This window comes from Oryzias latipes, chromosome 14 (genome assembly GCF_002234675.1).
Source record: "Oryzias latipes chromosome 14, ASM223467v1".
Classification (NCBI taxonomy): domain Eukaryota; kingdom Metazoa; phylum Chordata; class Actinopteri; order Beloniformes; family Adrianichthyidae; genus Oryzias; species Oryzias latipes.
In genome coordinates this window covers 12,501,181-12,519,348 of record NC_019872.2, presented here as the reverse complement: position 1 = coordinate 12,519,348, position 18,168 = coordinate 12,501,181, and the positions used below count along the sequence as shown (strand labels likewise).

At 39.0% G+C, this 18,168-nt stretch overlaps 1 protein-coding gene across 3 annotated transcripts in view; it reads right to left on the bottom strand.

Annotated features, from left to right (window-relative positions):
* cblb (Cbl proto-oncogene B) overlaps positions 1 to 15,456 on the bottom strand; it is a 44,645-nt gene extending 29,189 nt beyond the window's left edge. For 2 of the 3 annotated variants that reach the window (XM_023962413.1, XM_023962414.1), the window contains exons 1-3: positions 15,034 to 15,456; positions 14,058 to 14,228; positions 12,636 to 12,886 (exon numbers count right to left, since the gene is read on the bottom strand). In XM_023962413.1, coding sequence (XP_023818181.1) covers positions 12,636 to 12,886; positions 14,058 to 14,225 — 419 coding nt within the window. In that variant the 5' untranslated portion in view covers positions 14,226 to 14,228; positions 15,034 to 15,456. The remainder of the gene's footprint in view (positions 1 to 12,635; positions 12,887 to 14,057; positions 14,229 to 15,033) is intronic. The other variant, XM_023962412.1, reaches the window with a different exon arrangement.
* Positions 15,457 to 18,168: the final 2,712 nt, after the last annotated feature.

Sequence of the window (18,168 nt, the reverse complement as noted above, 5' to 3'; positions counted from 1 at the left end):
GGGAGTGCATGCATGTGAGTGGAAGTATTGATGCTTCTAAACCAAACAGTGTCTCTGTTTCCTGCGCTACACACCAATATTGCATTTTCAACAGCCGGTTTTCCAGATAAGATCAGAAACAGACATTTATGGTAAGACTTTGGCAATTTGTAAGCAGCGATGTCAACAATTAACATATCTTGTTACACAATTTTTAGTTGTCAATGGTTTCTATTATATAAGCTTGTTATATAAACATTGAACAAACAACAAAGGTTGGAATGAAAGACTCTGGCAGAAGGAAAGTTGAATATTGTTTCCTCCTTGCTAGGTTTTCTGTTCAACACTCTTGGCTGCAACATGCTTCTGTATGTGTTTCCAAATCAGTTCTCGAAAAAAAGGTTAATAAAAAGGGTGCTATTTTCCCCTCTAATGTTTACAAAGTTGTGGTTTTAGTATTTGGATGCTAACATAGCATGATGATTGCAACATGCATGCAAATACTGTGGTCTATACCGGCCAATCTAGTGAGCATAGATGCACATTGGTTTTTCTCAGAGACTTCAGCGAAATTTCTAGGGCACTGGATTTTCAAAGATTAGGACAGTGATACAAAATGGCAAGCCCACTATATAGTGCACTAGGTAGTGAGTAGTCAAGCTATTTGGACAAAACGATGTCTGTAAATTTTAACAGAAAAAAACAAGACAGTTACACATGAAGAAAATGGGTTCTAGATCTTTATTTTGCACCTGATCCAATATCCTCTTACATTATTTTGGCCAAGTACTCCAATGCGTGGAAGAGATTTGCAATTAATATATATGGTAAACAATTTTTTTTTATTAAAATGTACTTTTTTTGCCGACTCAAATTCTGTCAGAGAGTTAATTAACAATCTTCAATAAAAGAACAACCAAATTCGTGGTGTTATGGTTGGCTGCTCTCCTCCCTCCCCCCCGCTGTATCTTTGCTCTCTGCACCTGGCTCTAATTACTAAACTCACCTCACCTGTGCTCTATTTAAGCGTCTCTTGTTCATTCATCTGGTGCCAGAGAGTAAGTGTCGTGTGCCTTGCTTCCAGTGTGCTTCTTTGTTTCCTGAATTTCTAGCTGTTTTTTTCTGCCCCAGCCTGTGGCCTGTTATTCTGACCTTTGTTTTGGACCTTGAATTTGATGCCCTGGACCAGAGTTCTACATTTTAACTTGAGTGTCAAGACCTCCATTGTCTATTTGCTATCAACTCCTGTGGTAAAGAATCCCTGTTACTCCTAAGTGAGAACCACACTGGCCTATTTGAACTGAGCTTTACTGTCTAGCTACCTGTTAACGCTTGACCTCCTTTTAAATTCTCTTCTGCCCCTGCTGGTCGAGATGATCTGAAAGTCTAACACAGAGCTTTATTTCGAGTGTTGACATTCTTTGGACTACCGTAACTCTTCAAACACTAACGTAATTACTGTAATTCCAGCGAATTCTGTAGCGGAGAAAAGCAGCCTTGTGCTGATATGCTACACTGTACAATAGTGAATAATAATAATAATAATAATAATGGACTGGAATCATGTGCGCTTTCCCAGAGGTTCCGCAATCAACGTAAACCAGCTGATTCAGCTGGAGAGAAAAGCGGCTTGCAACACTTTACGTTAGTAATGTGCTGCATATTCAATGCAAAACTGCCGATTCGTGTTGGTTGTGTAAACGGTCGAAGAGTTACAGAATGTCAAAAAGGTGTTAAATCTCTGGTGTTAAAGGGTTAAACTCCAGAAAAGTGTTTCATAATGTAACATGGTTAATATCTTGGCTTTAATCTTGTGTATCTTGGGGTTTCTGCCATATTCCTGAGACTTGGAAAAAAGGGAAAATTGTTTGTTAAAGAGTCAGCCTTAAGTTCACATTAATACTGATACTGAGGCCCCAAAACCATTTTTATACCATACCAAATGTATAAACATCAATATAAAGAAATAGTGATGGTGAACTATTGAATGTGGTTAATTTACAAAATCTTATTTAAAATCAGCTTTCAGATGAGTCATTTTAACTGACTTAAATGGATAAAAGTGAAACTGATGCTTTCAAAATACTCTAAAGATGATTTAAAAAATAATAAATCAGGTAACTAAAAGTATTGTCAGTTGCAGCCTAATGTAAACATATTCTGCGTAGTTCTAGGGTCATTTTAATATATAGAGTCTAAGACTGAATTCCCAGATTTTAAGATCCTTAAACACAATAAAAAACTGGAAGGAGTAAGTGTACAGTCATTCCTAGCTTATTACAGGACATACGTTCTAAAAAAGACCTGCAATTGGTAAAATAGTAATGGTCTTTTTTTTTATTTTAGATGTTTTAAGGCTCTAAAACCCCTAACTACACACTAAATGCATGTCACACAGACAGACATGAACATTTTCACACTTTTATTTCTTGTTTAAACTCTCAAAAAGTTCAAGCTTTCATAGAGAAATAAATCCAGTTCTGTAGAATGAAACCAAAGCTGAATGCATTCTGTAGTGTAAAGGAGACACGCCACAGAGGAGATTGACTGACAATGGTCTACAGCCAATCAGGAGGCAAAACATGAACCACAAACTGAGATGAACCACATTATAATTTGGGACCACTGTATATGCTCTGTTTTTCTGATAGCTTTAATCACTCCTACCCACTGATTTAAAAATTACCATTAAATGTCTATCTAAAGCAGGGGTTCTCATTATGCTGATCACAATTAACTGGTTGATCGCGGGCCATCAAAGATAACTAACCAAAAAAAGAAAACGATATTTTGACTTGATTGACATGCAGAATGGCCAATCGAACATCCTCTGAAACATACATCACTGCCCATGCACGTTTAACTACATTGAAAACAATTTTTTTTCTGTCTTCAGAAAGCCTTGACCAGCCCCGCAGCGCGCCAAGTCCCCGGTGGAGGATCACTCCAGCCCGCAAGAAGAGAATGCACTGACTGTGATGACGTCACTTCTCACCAAAAGCACTCACTGCTCCAGGAATGTATGTACCGTAAACACACGGCCACTGGCGTTTTCTTTTACTCAACACTTCTAAACATGAATTAGATTCATTGGGGATCACAGGAAGCAAACTATACTAGTATGATTTATTGTGACAACCTCACAAAATTGAAGAAAGGGCTTTTTTGCTTCTAAAACAGCAAGAAACTCAGTACTTATTGAACCTGAAATCTTTCAAATCAGTTAAAAGTACTGCTTTTCTTATAGTTCGTTATCTGGGTAATGCACAACTGCAAGAAGATGGCTGGTCTGTTTATAAAAGTTCAATTTTTTATGACGATACATTGAGGTTTTATGATGTGGCAGCAAATAGAGCTCTTACAGCTTCTCGAAACAAAATGAGGAACACATTTACCATGCAGCTATTTTGAAAATAATCCTGTGACAGCAAAACTAAATGTGAGTGCATGCATTAGAAGCTACAAGGAGCAGTTTTGAATGTTGACTGAATGCATTTGCGAGTCAAAAATCTGATCCAACCATCAGAAAACACAGGCTGTTCTGAGAGAGAGAGCTCATTTAGAGTTTTACACCCTAACAGTGCGGATCAGTAAAGCTGGTTCAGTACATTTTATACTGCAGTAGCAGTAGGTCTCTCCTGATCGTTCTCATCTCATTAAAGAATGAACTGGCTTTGTACCAAATGCTACCACCTCATTTGACATTCACACCAATAGAAGACCTGTCACTTACGTTAGATACAAAGTTGCTGCATAAGTATTACCCAGAGAAAAATAGCTGTTTTTGTCTCAATGTTCCAATAGTCCAGATTTATTATAAATGTATCAGTTTTATTTAATCAAAGAAGTGCAAAACAAGTCATTCATCTTCTAATTATCATTTTCTATTCCGTTTTGTCCCTTCCTGGGTCACGGAGCTGCCAAAGCCTATTCCGGCCACTTGCGAGCGAAGGCTGGGGACATCCTGGACAGGTCGCCAGTCTGTCGCAGGGCCACAATCACACACCCATGCACACTCATATTCACACACATATGGACAATTTAGAGTAACCAATTAACCTATAAAGCATGGGAGGAAGCCAGAGTCCCCGGAGAAAACCTACGCATGCACGGGGAGAACATGCAAACTCCACACAGAAAGGTCCCCCATTGATGTTCCTGTTCAGGTCCCTCAGCCGGGACTTGAACCGGGGGCCTTCTTGCAGTGTATCTAGAGCGCTTACCACTGAGCCACCATGCAGCAAACCGAGTCATACAAGAAAAGCAAAAAATCCGGTAATTATGATTCATAAGAGTCTGCAAAGGTTGAATATCTTCACATCTTAGGTAAATAAAAGCTGAGCTTTAAAATACGGTGGCTGACAGATGTATATTTTCTAATGTATTTTTTTTGTTGGACACTTTATGACATCTTCAATATTTAATACACATCCATTTAGATAAATCTGAAACTTCCTATATGCTGAAAGCATAAAGGAGTGAATAAAGTAATTTGCTGCTGATACACTAAATCAGGGAATCACCACTGTCCTTACTTACATCAGTTATTGAACTGTGTAGGGATTGACAGTGCAGTATTTCCTCATTTATCACGGCTGTTAACCCCCTAACTACACACTTTATAAACTTCCCTGAAAGACATTAATATTTTCGCACTGTTCTCTTTTATTTAAAATCTCAAAGTTCAAACATTTGTAGAAAAATAAGTCCAGTGTTATAAAATACAAACAAAGATTTGCTTGCATTTGAGGATTTTATATAGGTTTGATAAACTGATAGCATTCTGTACAGGAGACATGGCATGGAGATGGACTGACAATCAGTCAATCAGTAAGCAGAACACAGTGTGCTGGAAAGAATAAAAATAAAAGCATGCACTGAAAAAATGTGAGAAACAGTGAGACCGCGAAAGGAGAACACCTAAAGGGAGCAAAGAGGCCACTGTGACGCAGAATTGTCCACATGTATTGTGATGTGTATGATATCAAGTTGATGGGTTAAAAATTCGCATTTCACTGTTTGTGAGAAACTAAACATTTTTGTTCAAAGTGATTTTGGAATAACTTTGTACTATTCATACCCTATTGTATACCCTTATAATCCATGAATAGCAACATTATATCCAGTTCTTATCCTGTATAAACCAGTTCATGGATTCATGGGCTTATAACAAATTGCATGACTTTCAAAATTGCAAAATCTGTTCTAAACTTCACAAAAATCCACTCAAAAATGAAATTTGACAGTCTGAAAACTTATTTTGGGGAAGATGTTGCATTGTTGGTAATCTTCATGTAGCAGTAAATGCCATAAAGGGTGCAGCGTCATTGTGACAGTCCCAAGAAATGCCATAGGTCTGCAGGGGCGGCTTTGGTACAGAGCCATCGACAGGCTGGACACAAGTGATTTGAATTAAAAGAGAAAATCTGAAACATGCAGTCAGATGAAAGTACAACTGCGGAAACATATGAACAGGATGCGAAGTGTGTGGGGGACTTTTCCCCTGCAGCTCTGCTCTTGGCACTCAGGGTGAACTCCTGAGAATCAACAGCAGCTTAAAACTCCATTGAAATGCTGCAGCCCCTCTTGCACAAAACGTCTATGTGATCACAAACTTTTTTCTCTGGATCCTGTTTCTTAAATGTTACTATAAAAATACAGAAACCTGCATAGCATTGACTCATACTCCAGCATAATTTGACAAATTTGACTTTTTCCAACTCCTGCCTCATTTCTAAACAGGCATTCCAAATACAAGTGCAGAGATCACGTGGTGATTAAACTGCTAAATACCAAAATGACCTCACCAAACGCCAAAAACATATATTATTAATATTTATTTTAAAGTTTGAAGTAAAAGTAGTTTACAGTCCTTTGTTTTTTTTTGTCTTTTTATTAGTCCTCACACTCAAGTTAGGGAGCACATTCTGGAAACCACAAATCTGATCCTTGCATTTAGCTACATTTTAGCTACAGTCACTCTAAAGATGACTATTGAGAGTTATTGCAGACCAGAAAGTACCAAATGTTGCAGTCCCTCAAAAGACCACTAGAGGCAGGTTGCAAAAGGGAGCGATTTTTACTTGACGCTTATGGAATGGTTTTTGTGCCATTATTCCAAGCGCAACAACTACTATTTGAGCGTAAAACTTTGTGAGCTCAAAAAATTATATTGCACTTGAAAATAAAAATGCACCTGAAAATCAAAATATGTGCAAACAAAAAAATTTCACTCGAGAGAAATTCTGTCTGTCTTGTGCACTCAAACCAGAGCAGGGCAATGTGTGACAAATGTGTCCCAAAAGCCAGCCAATCACAGACATGGACATGACGGTTGATGCTGATTGGTTAGAAATTCTTCTAATCAGTTCCAATCACTCCTTGAGGGTGGGGTTTCTTTTGACAGGTGGGTGGGCTCTCAGGTGAACTTAACAAAACTCACGTTACTTCTGGGTGGGTGTTGAAAATTGGCTAATCTGCTCGTCCTACTTTACCCTTCATTTTTACCGTCTAAAATCGTATTGACTGATCCACTCAGTTTATATAAGTCTATGGAGTTTCAACAGGACTTTGACCGAAAATTTGCTTTTTAGGGCTTCTGTTACTGTTTTTTTTTTTATGTAGAGCTTTCTTATTTCTACAAGCCAATGTAGTACATGAAAGAAACAAGTGAAATAGCTGCCGACTATAAGCGTTTATTAGATCAGTGTTCAAATGGAAAATGAAAACTAAGTTTTCCTTCCAAAATGTACTGTATATTTAATATAAATTAGTAAAAGTTGGTGATTGCAAAAGTTACATCTCAAGTGTGAAAGTAAGAACTAATCAATTTTAAGCATTTGATATGGGTCAAATATAATATGCAATATAAACATCTAGTCAAGTTTTAGCTTAATACATAAGCGACATATTTATGTCTAAATCATATAGCATTTATGACTATATTTATAGACCCAAACTTCATCCATAATGCAGAAGCACAATAGAAACAAAGTGCATCATCACTGCTTTCATGGACATGAAGCCCGTAGGATTCTCACATTACCTTGGTAACATGGCAGTTCAAGTAATTGTGGGCTACTTTGTGAAATCAAAAGTGTATTCTGAGGGAGTCCTAATATAATGACACAAAAAATACACAACAGCAACCGATAAAAAACTTGTTAAAAAGTTAAAACAAAAAACAAAAAATTAACATGTATGAATTGTTTGGGGCGTTTTCTGAGATAAAGCCTTTATATTCTTTCTCAACAGGCACCTGAGCAGCCAGTGTAGGTACCGTAACCATTTGCCCTGTAATAACCGTTCGGGGTCCTTTTGACTGAGGATAACGTCACACTACGGTAGCCCCACTTGGACAAAACTGCTCGGGCTCTACCTATTTTCATTTCACATTTCCTTTTGTAACCTAAATTTCTTTACCTTCATAAGTTGTGTCTGAGATTATTCTTTGTCGTGTTTATTGAGAGATTTTGACACAACCCACTTTGTAAAAAGATCTGTGGCTGTTAGAATGAACCTGCTGCTCCACACTAGAGAACCGTGTCTCTGAGCAGAGCAGCTGGAGTCTAGTAGCTTCGTGTTCGCAGGCAGGGAAGGTGCTTTGTTAGAGTGTGCGGTCCGGAGAACAGTTTGGACCGCAGTCCGTTTGGCTGCAATGCACTTAATAATAATCATATTAAAAGCACGTTTAGAAAATAATCTCGCTCTGTGTCGGAGCTCTGTTTGTTTACAACGGATCGCATAATATCTTCTTTTATGGTAGTATCATAATTTGTCCAGACCAATCACTATCTGACATGTCATCGGACCAAAAGACAGCCAATCACATAATGTGACCTCAGCACTAGTCGAAGGACCCCGAACGGTTGGTGCAGGCCGAATGGTTATGGTACCTACAGCGGGCTTTTTATTGACACTAACAATTCAAGACAAAAGTTAAGATGTTTCGCTGCAATAGACAGTTCAAGCTTGGTGACAAAGGGGGCAACAGTTGGACTGTTTGAGATATATTTAAACCCATAGCTGGAGCCACATCAGGTCACCAAGTAACCTCAATGTCTTGTTTTTTTACTTTCAAATCAGTCCACATTTTTTCCATTGCCATTTCTCATTCAACTCAACCTCTGGTTAGTAAAACTTGCTTAATCTTTAATAATCAAAACAACCATCACGGAACCATCGACCGAACGTCTATTTTTATTATTTTATCTTATATTTGATATAAAAATTGGGACGTGGCATTTTGTCTGTCAGATGATCTTTGAATCTTCATCTCACAAATAGTCTTACTGGGCATGTTACACAAACCTTCAAGACTATTTGTCCCGCCTATTTAACCATTTCTGACCATTAACAAGCCTGATACACAGGTGCGGGCGGTGTCTTTACACATCTGTGTCTCTAGAGTCATTGGATAAAATAAAGGTAGAATGTCAGCTCAAAGACCTCCTTGGTGATTTTAGGCTTCCAGCCACAGAAACCACGGCATCTTATTGAGGTTGTGGTGAATTCCTGTGTGCTCTAAAGTTAAATGTGAAACCTGACAGTTGGTAGGAGTAGTGGCTTTGCTACAGCGGCACCATGCAACATGATCCATAGATCAATACATTTACAACAGGAAATCTTCACAAAAAATGTAATACAAATCCTGAAAAATCATTTTTTGCTCTGCCCACTGACACATTACAACTGACGGACAAAAAAAGAGCTGAAAAAACGCATTCAACAGACTCCTCTATCAAAAATAATATAATGTTATTTCTTCATACTGATGTTTTTAATATTATTTTGTGTCAAATTACCCTAGGTAAATGTTTATTTAAACTTTTGCCTAAATATTCAGTGAGCCAAAGTGCTACAACACAATAACAAAAAAGATACTGACCTACATAAAAGAAAAAATAAGCAAAAAAAGTAGATATCTAGATCTAAACATGCTAGTCATAGTGATCAAAGTCTGATACAGGAGGTGACAAATAGTGTTTAGATGGCTGATAGCAAGTAATAATCATAAAGATTTCAGCCTCAGTTGAGAGGAACCACTGACTGTATTTGAGAATTGGACTGAGGTACCCTCCCCCCTGACGTTCCAAACAGGAAGTACCCGCAGGCTTCCACAAAGCCTAATCCCATAAAAAATCAACAGTTATTACTCAGTCATTATATTTGTCAGAACAACCATTCTGCTCTGCTACATTTATTCAGTTTTAAACTGAATCAATAAAAGTAGGTGGTCTCACTATGAACGTTCGAAATGTTTAATCGACAGATTCTCCTGAGCCCACTTTCGTGGACTTCCAACAAGGTCACTCCTGATTGGCGAGAGTGGTCGTCTCAGAAATGACGTCTGGGTCCAACATGGTGGAGTCCATATCAGGGGAAAATGGCGACTGAATTGATAAACTATTTGTTAAACTATAGTAAACTATTTTCTATGGGTGACGTTGCACTCCCTCAGTCCACTTCTCATATACAGTCAATAAGAACAACCCCTTGACTCTGCATTTCAACTAAAATACAGACTTCACAGCACGAGTATGTTGGCGGCTGGATGGCTCAGTTGGCTGGGTGTAGGACAAGTACGTTGGGGCTATTTTAGAGGCCCCGGCTGTAGCCCTTGGACTATTGCCGTGGGAAACTTTTAGAACACCACGAGTCACTTTTTGATCAGGTGCTGGTTATGGATTCAGTTCAAAAAGCCATCTCATTGCATCATTTCAGCAGTTTGTTTCTGTATCTTCATTAGTTTCAACATTTATAAATTACACAGATGGTCACTGACGTGTCCCCTTGGATTCTGAACAGAGAAAATAAAGCAGGAAGTTCACACAGTTCAGACAACAGTTCACACCACCCAACTCAACAACTTTCCAAAAACAACAATCAGGCAGGACGAGGTGAAATTTAAAGCTCTGTTGGTTCAACCCACTGCCAAACAAAAAAATTTAAAAAACACACTCCTAAAAATGTTCCAATTGGAACCCTTATCAGAGAAAATAAAAGGGTAATTTAAAAAGATTGTCTACAATGTGCTAAATAATAACAAATAAAGTATTAAAATAAAATGACAGAAACTAAAATCCTGAATTTAGGAGTCAATGGAGAAGATTTGCCTCCCTCTCCAATTTACCTCCGGTGGTCTAAAGAGGAACTGCAGCTCTTGGTACTTCCTTGTTTGCATTTAAATAAAAAGGTGGGGGCTTGGTATCAAATAAAAAATAGATCATTTTGTCCAAATCCTTAAAATAGTCTTGCAAATTAGTCTACCAAAAAACATTTCACTCTGTACAGTTTATTCGTGGATCATCACTCAGTAAATTTTATTCAATTTTAGACATTTTACAAGAGAAGAGTAAAAAAGCTAAAGTCTCCCTAGTACAGATTAGAATATGATAATGATCATGTTAAAAAAATGCTGTCCCAAAATAACACAGAAAACTTTGCTTTCATTTTTTCAGGTTTAGATGACTGCAAACTACTTATCAATGTGATCTGTTGATTTGCATCACTAGGCAGCATTGTTAATAAGCTGGCTTTAACATGAATGTACTTTACTTTTTTAAAGTTTCTTCATCTGCTGAGGCAGTAACTCATAGGTAATACATTAAAAATAAATGGTAAATTGGCATAGAGCTGTGTTCTGCCTGAGTTTGGATTATCATCATTTAAACAACAAAAAAAAGTTGTTTAAATGTTTTGAGGTTTTTCGAGACTTTCAAGGATTGACTTTTGTAAAAAGCTGTTAAAACTTGGAAAAACATTTTTTTGATTTAGTAAGATTTTTACTGTAAAAAAGTTTTTTTTATCTTTAGATCCTTTTTAAATACTATAATCAAAGGTCAGAGTTTAACAAAATGTCCAAATGAAATTTCAACTTCCTTAACCCCTAACCACTTGTTGAGATTCTTTTGACTACCGTAACTCTTCAACCGTTTAAACAATGGATGGCGTATTTGGCTGCGTGCAAGACTGGAACATGGGAACTAGGTTTCAATTCCCAGGGGGCGCTATGAGCTTCATCCAGTGTACATCTTTGGGCAAGACCCTTTGCGCTACTGCCTATGTACCCACAAGGGGGCCCAAGTCTGGATCCCCATGTGCCGGTCCCCAGCCCGGATAAAATACAGGGTTGTGTCAGGAAAGGGCATCCGGCGTGGAAATGTCTGCCAACCTTCCTCAGTGAAAGCTGATTTGCTGCGGTGACCCTTGTAGGGATATGCCAAAAGGTGAAGAACAACAACCAGCCGATACTGAAGCAGAGAAAAGCAGCCTTGAACTGATATGCAACACTTTATGTTTGTAATGTGTTGCATATCAGTGCAAAGCCAATAAGAAAAGTCACTTTTTATCTGCGTCAGAATTAGCTGATTCCCATTGACTGAGTGAACGGTCGAAGGGTTACGACGTGTCAAAGAATATGTGTTATTTAGGTATCTCTGGCAACGTCTATACGGTATTCAAGGATTATAATGGTGTTTGTTTGATTGATTTTGTTTGTTTCAGATGGAAAACGGTTGGTACTTTAGTTTCATGTTAGTCTTCTTATGACAACCCTCACCTCATTTTCAGCACCCTTTTATGTCATGCATAATGATTTTAAACCAACTTAAAAAAGAAAATAAACTATTAAACAGTACTAAACTTTATCAACAGCTTTTTCCTTATTGAACATTTGAGTTCAATGAATATCCTAAAATGAATACATTCACAAAAATGTTTATATTTTTCTATAAGGGGCTTGGGTTTTTGCTTAGTCTGTATAAAGTGGCGTGTATTCTCCAAAGCTGTCATGCAGTTTTTATTTTGTTTTTTTAGCAGTTTTTTTTTTTTTTTCGATGAAACCCGATGTGTCATTTGGCTTCAGAGTGGCAGGCATGAGTGAATATTTCCATCACAACAACTTATGGCATACTTACAGTTCCTCTTCTTTTTTTGCATTCATGCTATTTTTTTGGAAAATGATTTTGTACTATTAAGCATAAAATATGAGCAATGGCAGCAAATTAAAAAAAAAAAAAGGCAAAAGCTGTTACTTTATTCAGAAAATGTCCTTGTTTTTCCCTTTTTTCCCATCTCCACCTCCTACGCTTCTTATAATCTGAGTCAGTTAGGCTCACATCAACATCATAGTGGGCTGCTTTCTGTTCAGGCAAAATGCAGAGGAAAAAAATCTGGGTTTGGACTGCAAATGCGGTGCTTCTCAAAAACTAGATCAGTGCTTAAGCATGACAGCTTTTGCTCTTTTGGGCAACCCTGGAGTTCAGTGGTTGATTTAGAGTTTTAGAGCACAGTTCTGACTTCACGTCATCACACTTTCACTACCAGTAGATGTCAAAGCACAGCATCTATCACTGCAGCTGAATCCAACTGAACATACTGCTTGAGCGTTTCTTATTGACCAGAACTTCTGCTTGATCTAGACTTTAAACGGATTTAGAAAACATACAGTAAACAGAAAATAAAGCTAAAATAATCATTTTCATGAGGTGAAAAAAGTATTTATCCCATACATTAAATGTCTCACCCACACCGCTTTAACAAAAGTCTCAAAACACTAATCTTTTTATGGCTTCACAATAAAACTCCATTAGCTGCCATATAAATCTTGAAAAAAAGTAATTACAACAGCATTTATTGATTGACAAAGCTCTTACCTGTCCTGTGACTGCTCCTCATACATTCTCTCTTTTCCTTCCTTAAAGAGGCGGATGGCCCGTTTGGATTTGTTCATGAGGCCATCGATGTAGATTTTAAAATACTCATTCTCGCTGAGCTGAGTAAGTCTCTGGTTTTCCTCATATTTGCCCAGTATTAGGCGCAGGTGTTGGTAAGCATCGGGTAAGATGTCAAGGATGTAGGGTGGACTGTTTTTCAGCTGCAGGCGTGGATTTTGGCAGAGTCGAACCTGTAACAAAACAACCCAAAACCATTTTTAATCCTCTACAACTGCAGGGGAATCCATATCTGTCACAGCAACAGACGCAAGATATTTATAAGGTTAAAATGGATTATGCAAATAATCGTGTGGCTTTTGCTGTGCCAAGTGCTTGAAAAGAGGCGCAGCATCTACTGACTTTAGCAAGCTCACTATTTTTTTTTAGCAGAACTTGGCTCCACTAATAATAATGTGAGCCCCTTTTTTTCTATTTAGTCTGACCTTTAAAGATTTCTGCACCAACAAAACTTTTTTCCCCCTATTCCATCTGGGCAAAAGAAATTACTTTTTCTTTTTTAAGAATGCTTAAATTAATATTTCCAGCTGCTCCATCCAGCATGGTGTTGCTTAAAGAGCCTCTCCAATAAAAAAAATATGCAGTTTTTGGTGTTCTTAACATGTTCTTGTGCCATTTTTCAGGTGATGGAAAAAAAATCCATTTTGAATCAGGAACAGACGAAAAAATGCTGGGAGGGGCAGGGGGCGGGGTTTCTCCTTTTCAGAAGGTCTGGCCTTACGAATAAAATACAAATCTCATTTTATATATGATAATAATTTTCATAATAATTGTATTAATAATTTTAATAATAATTTTTAATAATTTAATATGAATGTCATTTTTGAAGTCCTTTTTGATATATTATATAGATTATTTCTGAATGCCGTTTTTGCTGCCACAGAGAAATGAAATTTCCCCATTGTGGGATTAATAAAGTCATCCATCCATCCATCCATCCAACTATTAACTAAGAGGCAAATTTCTAAAGACCTACTGCCGCTCTGCAGAAACTATGTCCTAGAAAACGGCACACGTTTTTGGATTTTGGCTCAAAATGGTATGATCAAAACAAAAAGACAGCTGGGAACGCTTTTATAATAGTTTAAAAATGATCATAGGGGATCTTTAACACAATGCAGCAGGTCTTTCAGTGGAGGATCAATGTTTTGTTACATGGGTACAGCTTTAAAAAACTGTAAGTGACGACAAACAAAAATTCACAAAAAAGGCTTTTTAGAACTTGAAATTAGAAAAAAAAACATGCATAAAAGTGAGGCCCAATTATGCATACATCTGTGTTCGCTTTAAAAATATAACAAAGGCTGAGTCAGCCATCTGGCAGACAGACTCTACAGCACTTACAACTTTATCCATGAGTTTCCAGGTTTTCTCCACGGTTTTCCGATCGGCAGCAGCCTGCTTCGGTGGCCCCACTGCATCCTGGATTGCATCAAAGATGCCTAAAATGCGACCCTTGCTTTTGTTAGGCCCACGTCCGCCAGGGTTTCGGCCGCTGAGGGCAGCTGCCATGTCCTAAAGATTCGTGGAAGACAAACATTTACGGACTTTTATTGGGTGCCTTGGCTCAAAAATATAAAGCCAACCTTTGATTTATTTACAGTAGAACAATCTTTCATTTATAAAATAATTCTATATTCATGTTGAAGGGCAAGGATGCAACTTCTAAACTTCCATGTCTCAAGTTGTCTCTTTGTAATTACTATGTCATTACCAATGGCTGGGTGTAAAGGGTTAGGGTTAGGGTTAGAGCTAAATCTAATCATTAAAGAATTGAAATTTTGTTTGTTGCTGGCTGATGAAATATTGGATATTTAGATAACTAGTAATTGAAGCACAACAAAAACGAAACTTTCATTAGTAAGATTTGGATAAAAAGACGAACGGTAAGTTGCCTTTCCCCCCTAAGGATAAACAAATTAAAGAAAACAATGGAAATAATAAATCGATATTGCACATTTAAAGTCAAAATCGATCAGTGTTATTAATTTTTTTTCTTTTTTAAAAACATGACTCCAGGTATTACACACAATCAAACTCAATAAACGTGTACGAATCTGGAAAATCTTAGTGGAAAACAGCAACAGCGAGCAAACTGCTCATTTTAGCGCGCGTGCGTAGTTCTGCAGTTCCAAGAAGAACCCGGCCGAGGCTCCTTCCTGAGAACTAGTGTTGGTTTGAAACCAGGTGAGCTGTTGAGCTGCACGTACGACACTTTTCCCGCTGTGCTTCCTGTCCCCGACTCGAACTAGAGCCTCAATCAACAGTCGACCCGGCAGCAGCTTTTATCTATATGAGGGGAGACTGGGTCCGAACTTACCAGAAACGGGAGCTTTGCAGCAGAACTCGAACGACTGGGGCGCTAACGGGTCGGAGTAGCTCCAGAAGTAATCCACGGGACCGGCCCAGTCACTTCACGGGTTGTCCCACTGTTTCACATCCTCCGATAAGAAGGCTGCTGCTTTTGGCCGAACGCACGCGAGGCTGTGGCTGTTCCCGTCCACACACGTACCAGAGAGAGAGAGAGAGAAGGATTAAAAGAAATCCCACATCCTTTTCATCGTTTCAAAATAAAGTACTCGAGCGTTGTCGATCAATTTCAAATTGTTCACTCCGACTCGTTTTCTTCTTATCATTAACGCAAGTGCTGAGTAAATCCAATCTATTTTGGGCTTCTCTTCCTATGAACAGTCACGCTCTAACCCGCACGCGGGCTCCTACATCCTGCTGTTTGTCTGCACCTTGACTGTTGTTTTCAGTGGGAGGGACACGGAGGAGTGTCAAGCTGTGTGATTTTTTTTTTATTTCAGGAAATGACCGGCGTAACGACAGACAGGAGCGGGAGGCAGCCGCTGGTGAATGAGCGGAGCGGAGCGGACCGTGGTGCCGACAGATGCCTGCAGGAAACACCGCCACTCCTGCAGAGCCCCACCGAACACTGCCGCGACCCTCTGGGGACTCAGTTGATTAAAAGAGAACTTTATTTTGACAGCACAGTTTCCGGTTTACTGTTCACTGGTAACAAACTCAGTTAATTGTTTACTTGTTTGCGCTTTAAAAAAAGGGGTCTACCGCTGCTGTGGTCTAGCACACGAGCGCCATCTACTGAGAAAAGTATGTACTGACGTCCTTTGTCTCCACTTATTTTCATTTTCATTTACTGTAACTTGACAAAAACTAGACAAAAAGGGCAGCAAACACCATAAAGGGAGACAATACTTGAAAAATGTGAAGCGAATATTAGATAACAGCTAAGATACAATTTTTTCAAGCAGCAGCATGTAAGTGAACAATGGAAAATAAGGGGGTGGAATAGCAAAAAATAGAAAAATGGTTAGCAAATGTGCTACAGCTGGACTTTAATGCAATGTTAATAATATTTAGACTTGTTTTTTTTTAGGAAGATATGTGTTAAAACCAGAACTAAAAATGTAAGTTAACAACATAAAGAAATAAACAAAAGTTTTATTTGAGAAAAAAAACTTTTCTTCGTCTTGAAGCTTTCTTTGATATTTGAATTTATGTCTTTCCTTTACCAAAAATACAAAGTAGGACAACTCTGTGCAATTATGCACAAAAAACAGATCAGTTACACTGAGGAATGCAGGGTCAGACTTTTGCCTATCTTGGTTCTTATTGATCTACTTTTTTTTTTTTTTACCTCAAAGTCCCACTCCAATCATCTTTTGATCTATTTCTGCAGCATTCCCAGTGGTATTTTAATTATGATTTAGAAGTTTTAATCAAAAAAAAAACGTGTTGTTTTTTATGACATATTTTAAGCAGAAAGCAGTAGTTGATTAGAAATTTGTTTCTGAGTTTGTGGGTGGGACCGTTGCGGAGCAGAGCGGGAAGATTGTGGCCCGCTGACCGCTGTCACCACATAGGGTTATGAATCTTCTGACACACAAGGTATATATTATACATTTGAATAAATCCCTTTTGTAATTTAGACTAAACTTTATTCATAGTAACTATATTTGTAACAGTTTTTTGTTGGACCAGACGGAAAAGAAAAGAAGGGGAAAAGAGGGGGGGGGGGGGGTAGGAGGCTGATTATAGAAGGGGGGGGGGGTAAAATCAGAAAGCATCATAAAGCAACAAGTAGAAGTTTATAATCATTACTGTCAGGTTTGAATGTATAATAAATCTAAAAGGGGCGGGGCCTGTCACACACTCAAATGTTACAAACATTCCCGTTTGCTACAATACTGTTCAGACGAGCAACCCCCCAACACCCAGTTCTGAGCATCCCCCCCACCCCAACCCCAGGCATGAGCCAGGGTCCCCCAAGGGAGACACGCTCCAGGCAGCCACCCACCCAGCCCACGGTTGGTCCAGGAGAGAGTAAGGCCACCCCTGCCCAGGAGGGGGACGCCCAAGAGAAGAGGGGGCCCCCAAGGAGTGTTGTAAAAGTGGCCCGACTAGGCTCATCCACAGTTGGAATATTGGAGGCTCAGATGTGATGTGAACCCCGGCCCCCGGTCTTGCCAGATAACTCAGGGATCCCTGTCCCTGCGTAGAGAGGAAGCCAGCACCCAAGGGACATGGGCCCTGTGGCTAGGTGCCTGGTACCGCACGCCAGGGATGGGGTAGGGGACAGTAGAAGTTCAGAGGTCCCTCCTTCCTTGTGTAATGTTCATGTGTTTGTTTGTGAGCATGTGTGTGTGCGTGTATGTGTGTTGGTGTGCATATTGTTGTGGGGTAAAGGGTGTGTGTACATAGGGTGAAGTTAAAGTCGGCGGGTAGGGGGGCAGTGGGAGGTCATCTTCTGCTTGCTCACAGTGATATCAAAGCACCCGTCGGAGTGGGACCACTGCCAAGTAGCTCCACCCCCCAAGCAGCATCGCATGCTGACCCCCTCCCCCCATCACCCTAATAAGTGATTATATGAGGAAGAGGGTAAGTCGGGGACAGCCGCTAGACTGGCCCCTGGTTGGTCAAACAACCGTCCCCAAGCCCTTCCAGTATTGGGTCCAGGTCTCCCCAGCCCCTGGGTCACATCGCCTGAAAGCCCCCCCCCCCCCCCCCAAAAAAAAAGAAATTCATCAGAGTGGGTCTTTTAGCTTCTTTGAAAGTTCATATCCTCTAAATGTCCTACATCAAAAAACTGGGTAACTTCCCTCATCAATTCATGAGATGCAAAATGCAAAACATATTTCTTTCTTTCTTGTAAAACTGAATGACCTAAAAAGACCAAATGTCATTCTTTTCCTAAAGAATACCCTTTATGTTGGATATCTGATCAAGTCTGTTTTTTTAGGTGAACACAAATGTGTTGACAATTCAGAACTTCAACTTCTTCTCCAAGGATGAAAATAATACTTTTTTTGGTCCTTCCATTAAATAACATTTATTTATTGTTGAGAGTTTTTGCAGTGCACAGCCCAAATACTCAGCTCTGACCTCACATCAGTAATATATGTGTGTTGCAATTTTAGCATCTTTCAAATAA